The sequence below is a fragment of the Martes martes genome, assembly GCF_963455335.1.
Source record: "Martes martes genome assembly, chromosome: 1".
Classification (NCBI taxonomy): Eukaryota; Metazoa; Chordata; class Mammalia; order Carnivora; family Mustelidae; genus Martes; species Martes martes.
This window is the reverse complement of record NC_137888.1, coordinates 204,745,754-204,759,157: the sequence shown is the minus strand read 5'-3', so window position 1 is coordinate 204,759,157 and position 13,404 is coordinate 204,745,754. Positions and strand designations below refer to the sequence as shown.

General features: G+C 44.8%; 1 protein-coding gene across 1 annotated transcript; it reads left to right on the top strand.

Annotated features, from left to right (window-relative positions):
• Positions 1-12,089: 12,089 nt before the first annotated feature.
• Positions 12,090-13,049, top strand: LOC308356603 (olfactory receptor 10H2-like; the record flags this gene model as incomplete). The annotated part of the gene is made up of 1 exon (XM_080825688.1): positions 12,090-13,049. The coding sequence occupies one exon, from the start codon at positions 12,090-12,092 to the stop codon at positions 13,047-13,049; it is 960 nt and encodes a 319-aa protein (XP_080681814.1).
• Between the last annotated feature and the right edge of the window lie 355 nt (positions 13,050-13,404).

Below are 13,404 nucleotides of genomic sequence, written 5' to 3'. Positions count from 1 at the left end.
AGCAATTGCACTCCTGGGTATATATCCTAAAGATACAAACGTGGTGCTCCAAAGGGGCACGTGCACCTGAATGTTTACAGCAGCAATGTCCACAATAGCCAAACTGTGGAAAGAGCCTAGATGTCCATCAACAGATGAATGGATAAAGAAGATGTGGTATATATACACAATGGAATACTATGCAGCCATCAAAAGACATGAAATCTTGCCATTTGCGATGACGTGGATGGAACTAGAGGGTATCATGCTTAGCGAAATAAGTCAATCGGAGAAAGACAACTGTCATATGATCTCTTTGATATGAGGAAGTGGAGATGCAAGGCAGGGGGGGTTGGGGGGAGGTAGGAGAAGAAAAAATGAAAAGATGGGATTGGGAGGGAGACAAACCATAAAAGACTCAATCTCAAGAAACAGACTGAGGGTTGCGGGGGGGAGGGGGGACGGGAGAGGATGGTGGGGAAATGGACATTGGGGAGGGTATGGGCTATGATGAGTGCTGTGAAATGTGTAAACCTGACGATTCAGACCTGTACCCCTGGGGTTAAAAATACATTATATGTTTATTAAAATAAAAAAATTTAAAAAAAACACAGGGCAAGGAAGATGAGGTTCCTTCTCGTTTTTACCTTCACATGGGGAGGGACTCATTTATAAAAATATGAGTTAGTATGATTCACACAGAGAAATGCTAATTTTAGGGAAATGGATTTGTGGTTTCAGTTCTTGGGCCTGATGTAACAGCAAAGCAGACATTAAATGGATATTATATCAGAGTCAGTGTGGGTTGTGAAGAAATCATTTTCCTGGATTTGGACCCTTCCCCAGTGAGGATCAGGTCACCTGGTTGTTTGTTCAAACTTACCATTGTGAGCATGCTATGAAGGCACATACACATGTTGTATCTTTCCATAATCTCAACTCTATTCAGTCTTAAAGCCAGGTTAACCTAATTATAAAGCAGACTCAGGATTCCAAATTCACTGACATTTTACTACAATTTTATCTTGGCTTCATAGATGTCACACAAAGCAAAGCACAAGACAAAGTCATACAACAAGCAAGATAGAGCAAGGGGTAAGAAGTTAACAAGCCAAATACAAAGTCAATCTGTGAGCATGCCGTTGGGAGGAGACCTTGGTCTGAAAGGATCAGCTCTCTGCACTGCTGCTTATGGTCAAGCAGTGGAGGATCTCTGTTGAGTTCAGTGATCAATCGGGCAGACCTCTTGCAGGAATTGTCTTTTTTTGATGTGGTCAGATGTGAAAAGGGCAGCGTTTGGAAAGTCTGACAGTTGGATGCAAAAATGCTCCTTTTTAAAAGGACTTTAATCAGGGGCGCCTGGGTGGCTCAGTTGGTTGAGTGTCTGCCTTCGGCTTGGGTCCTGATCCCAGGGTCCTGGGTTTGAGCCCCATATCGGGCTCCCTGCTCAGCAGGGAGCTTGCTTCTCCCTTTCCTTCTCTCCCTTCGCTTGTGATCCCTCTCTCATTATCTCCTGTTGTAAATAAATAAAATCCTTAAAAAGGGGGGAGTTTAGTCAGTCTGGGTCCTTTGAAGACCTCCTTGGGTTCAGCTGGTTACCAGTTCTGGAAGTCATCAGCTTGTGCTGGTTTCAGGGATATCTGGTCTGAGCAGCAATGCCCTTGGCTGCTTATGTCAATGCTTGACATAAGTTATTTCTTGACCCGAGTGATTCCATCTTGCTCTGTACACCGGTTCTATCAGCTCCCCCTCTGCCTTAAACTACAAAGTCCCAGGAAGGCATCCTGGGGACAGATATTTCTATCCTGCCCTTAATCTCTGTGTCTAAAATGTTATAAGTACTCATGAGTTTTTCCTGAATACATCAATTACAAAATACATTCTGAGAAAACACACGGCTTGATCCACTTCACCAAATCATCATGAGACACCTGTTCTACCTGCATTTTCACAATAGCTGAGCTTCAGCTAAACTTTCTGAACAAATTGACAACCCAAATAAACCAATAACCAGTAACAAGATGGAAATCGTGATTAAAAAAAAATCAAAACCCTCCCAAAAAACAAGAGTCCAGGGCCTGATAGATTTCCTGGTAAATTCTACCAAACATTCAAAGAAGCAATAATACCTATTCTTCTGAAGACGTTTCAAAAAATACGAACAGAAGGAAAACATATAACCTCACTCTATGAAGCCAGCATTACCTTGATCCCAAAACCAAGCAAAGACCCCACCAAAAAGGAGAATTTCAGATCAATATCCCTGTTGAATATGGATGCCAAAATTCTCAGCAAGATCTTCCTAATAGGATTCAACAGAACATTTAAAGGATTATCCATTATGACCAGTTGGGATTTATCCCTGAGATGCAAGGGTGGTTCAACATTCACAAATCAATCAGTGGGATGGAACACATTAATAAGGGAAGAGACAAGAACCATATGGTCTTCTCAACAGAGGCAGAAAAAAACATTTGACAAAATATAGCATCCTTTCCTGATTAAAACTTGTCAGAGTGTAGGGATAGTGGGAACATTCCTCAATTTCCTGAATGTCATCTATGAAAAGCCCACAGCAAATATCATTCTCAGTGGGGAAAAGCTGAGAACCTTCCCCTTAAGATCATGAACATGACAAGGATGCCCACTCTTGCCACTCTTGTTCAACATAGTACTTGAAATTCCTAGCAAGAGCAATTGGAAAACAAAAAGAAATAAAAAGTATTCAAATTTGCAAAGAAGAAGTCAAACTGCCTCTCTTCACAGATGACATGATACTTTATGTGGAAAACCCAAATTTCTAGAATTCATAGCAATTCAACCATGTGGCAGTATACATAATCAATGCACAGGAATCAGTTGCATTTCCATACACTAGCAATGTGACTGAAGAAAGAGAAATTAAAGAATTGATTCTATTTACAATAGCACCAGAAACCATAAGATCCTGAGGAATAAACCTAAGCAAAGAGATAAAGGATATATACTCTAGAATCTACAGAACACTCATGAAAGAAATCAAAGAAGACTCAAAAAGATGGAAAACATTCCATGCTCATGTGAAAATGTCTATGCTGCCAGGACAATCTACACTTGCAATGCCATCCCTGTGAAACTACCATCAACATTTTTCACAGAGCTGGAACAATCCTCACATTTGTATGGAACCAGAAAAGACCCTGAATCAATAGGGAATTGTTGAAGAAGAAAACCAAACCTGGGGCATCAAATGCCTGACTTAAAGCTATATTACAAAGCCGTGATCATCAAGACAGCAACACATAGATCAATGGAACAGAATAGAGAGCCCAGAAATGGATCCTCACCTCTATGGCCAACTAATCTTCAACAAATTAGGAAAGAATATCCAATGGAAAAAAGACAGTCTCTTCAATAAATAGTGCTGGGAAAACTGGATAGCCACATGCAGAAAAATGAAACCCGTCCATTCTCTTATACCATAGACAAAGATGAACTCAAAATGGATGAAAGACATAAATGTGAGACAGGAATCCATCAAGATCCTAGAGGAGAACATAGAAAGTAACCTCTTGGACATCAACCATGGAGACCTCTTTCAAGACATATCTCTAAAGGCACGGGAAACAAAAGCAAATATGAAATATGAAAGTTTAGCTGAAGCTCAGCTATTGTAAAAATGCAGGACTTCAACATTAAAAAAAAGAAAAACACCTCTGCACAGCAAAGGAAACAGTCAACAAAACAAAGAGACAATCCACAGCTTGGGAGAAGATATTTGCAAATGACTTTAGAGATAAAGGGCTGGTATCCAAGATCTCCAAAGAACTTCTCATACTCAACACCCAAAAAAACAAAGAATCCTGTCAAGGAATGGAGAGAAGACATACAAGTGGCTAACAGACGCATGAAAAAATGTTCAAAATCACTAGCCATCAGGGAAATACAAATCAAAACCACAATGAGATAACAGCTTCCACCAGTTAGAACGGCAAAAATTAACAAGGCAGGAAGCAACAAATGTTGGAGAGGATGTGGAGAAAGGGGAACCCTCTTAAACTGTTGGTGGTAATGCAAGCTGGTATAGCCACTCTGGAAAACAGTGATGGTTCCTCAAGATGTTCATAATAGAGCTATCCTACAACCAACAATGGCACTACTAGGTATTTACCCCACAGATGCAGATGTAATGAAGAGAAGGGGCATATGCACCCCAAAGTTCATAGCAGCAATGTGCCCAGCAGGCAAACTGTGTTAGGAGACAAGATGTCCTTCAGCAGGGGAATGGATAAAGAAGATATGGTTCCTATGTACAATGCAATATTACTCAGCCATCAGAAAGGATGAATACCTACCATTTGCACTGACATGGATGGAACAGGAGAAGATTATGCTGAGTGAAATAAGTCAAGCAGAGAAAGACAGTTATCCTATGATTATCACTCCTATGTGGAACATAAGGACTAGCACGGAGGACCACAGGGGAAGTGAGGGAAAACTGAATGGGAAGAAATCAGAGAGGGAGACAAACCAGGAGAGCCTCTGGACTCTGGGAAAAAACAAACTGAGGGTTACAGAAGGGAAGGAGGTGCAAGAATGTGGTAACTGGGTGATGAGTATTAGGGAGGGCAGGTGTTGTGATGAGCACAGGGTGTTATATGCAAGTAGTGAATCACTGAATATTGCAACAAAAACTAATGATGCCTGGTGGTGGGTATTAAGGAGGTCATGTATTCCATGGAGCACTGGGTATTGTACATAAACAATGAATCTTGGAACACTGCATTAAAAACTAATGATGTATTTTACGGTGATTAAATAACACAATAAAAAACATGATGTATTATATGCTGACTATATATATATAAAAGGGTCAATACTTTGGGCATTTCTTTTTTTTAAATTTTTTTATTTTAACAAACATATAATGTATTTTTATCCCCAGGGGTACAGGTCTGTGAATCGCCAGGTTTACACATTTCACAGCACTCATCATAGCCCATACCCTCCCCAATTCCATTTCCCCACCACCCTCTCCCGTCCCCCCTCCCCCCAGCAACCCTCAGTCTGTTTTTTGAGATTGAGTCTTTTATGGTTTGTCTCCCTCCCAATCCCATCTTTTCATTTTTTCTTTTCCTACCTCCCCCCAACCCCCCCCGCCTTGCATCTCCACTTCCTCATATCAAAGAGATCATATGATAGTTGTCTTTCTCCGATTGACTTATTTCGCTAAGCATGATACCCTCTAGTTCCATCCACATCATCGCAAATGGCAAGATTTCATGTCTTTTGATGGCTGCATAGTATTCCATTGTATATATATATATACCACACCTTCTTTATCCATTCATCTGTTGATGGACATCTAGGCTCTTTCCACAGTTTGGCTATTGTGGACATTGCTGCTGTAAACATTCGGGTGCACGTGCCCCTTTGGAGCACCACGTTTGTATCTTTAGGATATATACCCAGGAGTGCAATTGCTGGGTCATAGGGTAGCTCTATTTTCAGTTTTTTGAGGAACCTCCACACTGTTTTCCAGAATGGCTGCACCAACTTTCATTCCCACCAGCAGTGTAGGAGGGTTCCCCTCTCTCTGCATCCTCGCCAGCATCTGTCATTTCTTGACTTGTTAATTTTAGCCATTCTGACTGGTGTGAGGTGGTATCTCATTGTGGTTTTGATTTGTATCTCCCTGATGCCGAGTGATGTGGAGCATTTTTTCATGTGTCTGTTGGCCATCTGGATGTCTTCTTTGCAGAAATGTCTGTTCATGTCCTCTGCCCATTTCTTGACTGGATTATATGTTCTTTGGGTATTGAGTTTGATAAGCTCTTTATAGATTTTGGATACTAGCCCTTTATCTGATATGTCGTTTGCAAATATCTTCTCCCATTCTGTCAGTTGTCTTTTGGTTTTGTTAACTGTTTCCTTTGCTGTGCAAAAGCTTTTGATCTGGATGAAATCCCAATAGTTCATTTTTGCCCTTGCTTCTGTTGCCTTTGGCGATGTTCCTAGGAAGAAGTTGCTGCAATTGAGGTCAAAGAGGTTGCTGCCTGCATTCTCCTCAAGGATTTTGATAGATTCCTTTCTCGCATTGAGGTCCTTCATCCATTTTGAGTCTATTTTTGTGTGTGGTGTAAGAAATAGTCCAATTTCATTTTTCTGCATGTGGCTGTCCAATTTTCCCAGCACCATTTGTTGAAGAGGCTGTCTTTTTTTTCCATTGGATATTCTTTCCTGCTTTGTCGAAGATTAGTTGACCATAGAGTTGAGGGTCTATTTCTGGGCTCTCTATTCTGTTCCATTGGTCTATATGTCTGTTTTTGTGCCAGTACCATACTGTCTTGATGATGACAGCTTTGTAATAGAGCTTGAAGTCTGGAATTGTGATGCCACCGACTTTGGCTTTCTTTTTCAATATTCCTTTGGCTATTCGAGGTCTTTTCTGGTTCCATATAAATTTTAGGATTATTTGTTCTATTTCTTTAAAAAAAATGGATGGGATTTTGATAGGGATTGCATTAAATGTGTAGATTGCTTTAGGTAGCATAGACATTTTCACAATATTTGTTCTTCCAATCCATGAGCATGGAATATTTTTCCATTTCTTTGTGTCTTCTTCAATTTCTTTCATGAGTACTTTATAGTTTTCTGAGTATAGATTCTTTGCCTCTTTGGTTAGATTTATTCCTAGGTATCTTATGGTTTTGGGTGCAATTGTAAATGGGACTGACTCCTCAATTTCTCTTTCTTCTGTCTTGTTGTTAGTGTAAAGAAATGCGACTGATTTTTGTGCATTGACTTTATATCCTGACACTTTACTGAATTCCTGTATAAGTTCTAGCAGTTTTGGAATGGAGCCTTTTGGGTTTTCCACATATAGTATCATATCATCTGCGAAGAGTGATAGTTTGACTTCTTCTTTGCCAATTTGGATGCCTTTAATTTCTTTTTGTTGTCTGATTGCTGAGGCTAGGACTTCTAGTATTATGTTGAACAGCAGTGGTGATAACGGACATCCCTGCTGTGTTCCTGACCTTAGCGGAAAAGCTTTCAGTTCTTCTCCATTGAGAATGATATTTGCGGTGGGTTTTTCATAGGTGCCTTTGATACTATTGAGGTATGTGCCTTCTATCCCTACACTTTGAAGAGTTTTAATCAGGAAGGGATGCTGCACTTTGTCAAATGCTTTTTCAGCATCTGTTGAGAGTATCATATGGTTCTTACTCTTTCTTTTATTAATGTATTGTATCACATTGATGGATTTGCGGATGTTGAACCAACCTTGCAGCCCTGGAATAAATCCCACTTGGTCGTGGTGAATAATCTTTTTAATGTGCTGTTGGATCCTATTGGCCAGTATTTTGGTGAGAATTTTCGCATCTGTGTTCATCAAGGATATTGGTCTATAATTCTCTTTTTTGGTGGGGATCCTTGTCTGGTTTTGGGATCAAGGTGATGCTGGCCTCATAGAATATGAGGAAACTAGAGAGGCCAGCAAGGACCAGACTGTTGGCTGCAGTGAAGCATCTGGGACTAGGGAGCCATGGCTGGTTCCAAGCAGAGGGGAAGATGGAATGTGGTCTCTTCAGCAGGATCCCTCTGATTCTGGGCAGGAAGGAGGTGCAGAGGTCAGACCTGAAGCAGAGAACTGAATCAGGATGGATGCTGTAGTGGGTCAAGATTGTGTCGCTCAGAAATGCATGCTCACTTGGAACCTCAGAATCTGACCTTGTTTGAAATAGGGTCTTTACACTTGTAATTAGAGAAGGATCTCAAGATGAAAACATGTCGTGTGCTGGGCCCCTAAATGCTGGTGTCTAATGACTAGTGTCCTTCTAAGGAGAGGAGAAGACATACAGACACAAGGACAAGTTCATGTGAGGGCAAGTAGAGACTGAAATGATACAGTCAAGTCTGCTGGCAGCCACCAGAAGCCAGGAGAGAGGCATAGGGCTGATCCTCCCTCAGAGCCTGCAGAAGGAAAGACCCTGCTGACCCCTGGCCCCCAGAACTGTTAGCACATTTCTGGAGTTTGGAGCACCCCAGTTTGCGTCAATTTGTCCCTGAGCCCCAGGAAACTAATGCAAGGACAGGTGCTGTGTTCTAGGTCAGATGTGTTCACACCATGCAGGGGGCCTGGACACGGGGATTGGGAGGTGAGTGGACACTGAGCTGCACTGTTCCTCAAGCACAAGGCAAGTCTAGCTGTGGGTAACTGTGATGGCTTGGCACTGCCTCATCCCTCTCTAAGACCTCAGCCTGGGCATTTGGGTCCAGAGCAGGGCCATATCGTAGAGATCCCATCTCTGGCCCACACCTCTGCTTCTGCAGAGGCCAGACAGCAGCTCTTTTCTGGACCAGTCCCAGGGCCTGGGACCCAGAGTTTCCTCACTAAAGCTCTGAAAACCTGCACTTTTCTGTCTGAGATAGCCCAGGGTGCCTGTTTGTGGGGTGTGGAAGGAGCCTGAGCATTGGGAATGGAGTGTGCCTAGTCCAGCATGCATGAGAACAAAGGAGTATGCTCAGAGGGTATGGGAGGGACGCCAGACTCCTGTTGTGTTTCTTCCTCTGTCTTGTCACCTCCATCTCGACTTAACCATCCTCTGCACAGCCCAGCTGGGAGGCCTCAGGGAAGGTTTGGAGGCTGCATGTACAGTGGGTCTCCTGAAAGCCTATGGAAGTCTCCTGAGTCCCCCCACTCCTCCACCCCCTCCCGCAACTCTGGGGCCTGAGGGTGGCCCCGCCCACAAGCTGAGTCAGCAGCCCGCCTCCCCCTGGGAAGCCTTTGGAAAGCCACTGGAGTACAGCTAGATAAAGTGCAGGTGCAGCCTCCAGCCCTGCCCACCACGCTTCTGAGCTCTTGGTGTTGAGTGCCAGTGAGGGGACCCTGGGCTTCCTGTGCGACGCCCCCAGACCGCTCCCCGCTGCCAACAACAGAGGCGAGTGTGTGCCCCTGGGTGTCTTTCAGGAGGAGGTGATGCAAGCGCGGGATGCAGGGAAAGACTGTGGGTAATACGAATGTTGGGGTGGATCTTGGGACCCAGAACCCGGCCCAACGAAGTCTGAAGCAAACGGTGCCTGGGCGGAGACCTCTAATCCGGGAATCGCGCATCCGGGCTGGGCTGTGTGGGCGCACAAGTCCATGCGCGTGTCCTGTGCACTTCCTGGCTGTCGCTGCAGATCTTAGCGGGAAGGTTGTGTGTCAGGGACACCAGCGTTAGTCACCATCTTCCTGCTTGTGCTGTGTCCTACTGTGAGAGTGTAGGTCTGTGTGCACCTGCAGGTGTGCCTGTGTGCACGACTCTGCTCTCGTGTGGGTCCATCCGCGCAGCCGGGTCTCCGCATCTGTGTGGTGCGCCAGGCTGACAGCAGGGCTCAGGTGCCTGTGGGCCTGCTCTTTGCTTAAGGCAGCTGCGCCTGTGGGGATGGGTGGCAAGTGGAATGCAGGTATGTGGAGGTGTGGGGCCCGCCCACATGGAGGTGTTTGTGAGACACAGGGAGCACCCAGATCCCGGTCTGTGAGACAGGAGGCTGCCCACCCCTGAGAAGAGCTGTTCTGAGGTGCTTCTCCTTCTGTTCTCACACACACCCGGGCAGAGGCTCAGTGGCTGCCCTGGAAGGCACAGGTAGGCTTGAGGGCAGGTGGTGGGTTCTTCCTCCCTCATCTCCCCTCTGGCCCTAGACACTCACTCTCTGTCTCTCTGGGGACAGGCTGGGCTGTGAATCAAGGGAGAGACAACTCAGAAGTAAAGGAGGGCCTAAAAAGGCCTGTTTCACTTTCTTTAAAAAATGGGGCAAAATTCACATAATATAGAATTAACCATTTTGAATTGAACAGAATATTGGCATTTGGCACATTCATGATGTTGTGCAATCACCACCCCTTTCTAGTTGTCAAATATTTTCATCACCCAAAAGGAAACACTGCCTTCATTAGTAGTCACTTCCCCATTCCCCCCTGCCAAGGCTCCAGCTTCCCCCCAACCCCTAATCTACTTTTTGTGTCTATGAATTTGCCTATCTTAGGTATTTCATATTAACGGAATCAGACGACCCTTTCTTCAGACAACCTTTCATGCCTGCCTTTTTTTCACATAGCAGAATGTTTGCAAGGTTCATTTATGACGCAGCATGTGTTCCTACTTGTTGTGTAAAAAACACACAACAGAAAATTTATGATCTCAGCCATTGTTAAGTATGCAGTTCAGTGGTGTTAAGTGTATTCACATTGTTGTGACTGATCTGCAGAACTCAGTTCATCCTGCAAAACAGAAACTCTACACCCATTAAACAAAACTCTCCATTTCCCACTCTCTATAGCCCTTGGCAACCTCCATTCTACTTTGTTTCTATGAATGTGACTGTTTTAGGGACCTCGGATAGGTGGGATCATACAGGATTTCTCCTTCCTGGGGACTGGCTGATTCCACATAGCGTAAAGCTTCATTGGTGTTATAGCATGAGACAGGATTTCCTCCCTTTCAAGGCTGAATGATATTCCATTGTACGGATGTATCACACCTTGTTTATCCATCCATCCACCAATGAACAATGGGGTTGTTTCCACCTCAGGGCTATTGTGGCTAGTGCTGCTCTGACCAGTAGTGTGCAAATATGTCTTCCAGACCCTGCTTATGCCACTTTTGCATATCCATCCGGATGTGGATGCCTGAGGCATAGGCAGTTCTATTTCTAATTTTTAATATATGGATGGAAAACCATTTATACTGTTTTCCATAGCTTTTGAACGATTGTACTATCCCACCAACAATGCAGATTTCCAATTTCCCCACCTCCTTCCCAATTTAAATGGCACAACTGAGTGCCATTTAAACATAAATAGAGGTGTTGGGCCACCACATTTCCCCACCCCTGAAGGAAATCTACAACCCATTAAAAGTACACTCCCCATTTCACCCTCCTCCCGTTCCCTGTCAACCGCTATTCTGCTTTCTGTCTTGATGCATTTACCTATCCTGCATATTTCAAATAAATGGACTCATATAATAGGTGGTCTTTGTAGCTGGCTTCTTTCACTCAGCATATTGTCTCAGCATGTTATAATGTGTGTCTGTACTTTTGTATGCCTCAAAGATACTCCATCATATGGATCTTCCACTTTTTGTTTATCCATTCATCGGTTGATGCATCTTGCATTGTTAAAAAGGTGTTGCATTTTTGCATCACGTCTGTTGGTGGCAGAGAGAGGAAGACAGAGAGACAGAAAGACAGAGAAGTAACCCTGGATGGAGCAGATGCTTGGAAGGAGAGCTGTCATCACAGGGAGCTGGGGCAGATGTGAGTCTGTTGCCTCTTGGAGAAGGGTAATGGAGAACACACAGCTCCAAGCCTTGGTTGCTCCACGAAGCAGGCGTTTGGGGATAGGAGAGTGGGTAGGGCTTGAGGAGATGGAAGGAGGGTCAGTGAATTGCATTGGTACCTGACCAGAGATAGAGTGCCAAGCAGGGGTGGGAGAATGTGATCTGGTAATGCTGGTCAGTGCCACATCCTTGTGGGGGACTCACACAAGTAGGACCAAACAACAACAATAGTACCTAAGAGCTGAATGTGCACACCTCACCTTAGTGTCACTACAGCCCTGTGGAATAAGGAATACTATTCCATGTTCCCAGGGAGCCAGTAAGGGGCACTGCTGACAATTAAACAGAGCCTACATCCTCTCCATGCCACACAGGAGAGGTGCCCTCCAGCTGAAGATAGAATTAGGGAGTAGTTTGCACTTACAGTTCAGGACGGATTTTGAATCACAGAGTTGGAGAGAAGCATGGAGTGGCCAGCATGCTCCAAGGCAGGAAAGTCAGGTGGTTGTGCATGTAGACAATAATAGTAAGAGTAGTTGTAATTATTATTATCAGTTTTATTTTTTACTGCATTCTTACTATGTTCCAGGGCCCTCCCTATGCATTTGAGGCTCATGATCTTCCATGAACCCCATGCATCTCCCAGGTGCTCTGATAGTCATCATGAGCATCAAACCACAGAGGGACTGGCCATGGTCTGCAGAGCATGGACTCTCTGCCCTGGGAAATTCCTCTTGGGACAGGTTCAGCTTAGACCCAGAGCTCCTGCCCACCAGGCCGCCTTCGCTCTCTCTCCACCCAGGGATGGCTGCCACTCTGGGCCTAAACCACAGCTCTGTGACTGAATTCATCCTCGTGGGCTTCTCCACCTTCCCGCCTCATCTCCTGCCGGTCTTCTTCCTGCTGTTCCTGCTCATGTACCTGTTCACACTGCTGGGGAACCTGCTCATCATGGCCACTGTCTGGAGCGAGCGCAGCCTGCACACACCCATGTACCTCTTCCTGTGTGCACTGTCCATCTCTGAGATCTTCTATACCTTGGCCGTCACCCCACGCCTGCTGGCCGACCTGCTCTCCTCGCACCACACCATCGCCTTTGCAGCCTGTGCCAGCCAGATGTTCTTCTTCTTCACATGTGGTTTCACCCACTCCTTCCTGCTCACCGTCATGGGCTATGACCGGTATGTGGCCATCTGCCACCCATTGCGCTACAATGTGCTCATGAGCCCCTGTGGCTGTGCCTGCCTGGTGGCCTGGTCTGGGGCTGGTGGTTCAGTCCTAGGGCTGGTGGTGACCACAGCAATCTTCCATCTCACCTTCTGTGGACCCAACAAAATCCAGCATTTTGTATGTCATGTGCCCCCTGTCTTGAAGCTGGCCTGTGGAACAGATGTACCATTAGTGGCCCAGGGTGTGGGGTTATTGTGCATGATTGTCTTGTTGGGCTGTTTTCTCTTCATCCTCCTCTCCTACACCTTAATTGTGGCCGCCATCTTGAAGATCCCATCTGCTGAGGGCAGGCACAAAGCCTTCTCCACCTGTGCTTCCCACCTTATTGTGGTCATTGTGCACTATGGCTTTGCCTCTATCATCTACCTTAAGCCCAAGAAACTGCACTCCCAGGAAAGCAGCGCCCTGATGGCCATCACCTACACAGTCCTCACGCCCTTCCTCAGTCCCATCATCTTCAGTCTCAGGAACAAAGAGCTGAAGACTGCCATGAGGAAGACCTTTCTCAGCAAATTCTCTTCCTCCAGCATCTAAATGGACAGTGTAAAGGTGGTTTGAGAAGAAGGTAGAAGGATGACCATATCCCCATCTTTACAATGGGGTTAACAGTGACTACCTAGTATGATTGGTAAATATGTGTGACAACACCCATGACATAGCAGGTGCTCAATAAATATGAACTTTTCTTCTTCTTCCTCAGTTGTTTTGTGTCTTGGATATTAGTTTTATTTGTAATCAAACAGTTTCCTTAAGATATAATCCACACGCCATATAATTTACCCAATTAAAGTACACAATTCAGTTGGTCTTCAGTATATTCATAGTTATGGGGGTCATCACCACCATCAATTTGAAACATTTTTGTCACCCCAAAATGAAACCCCTACGC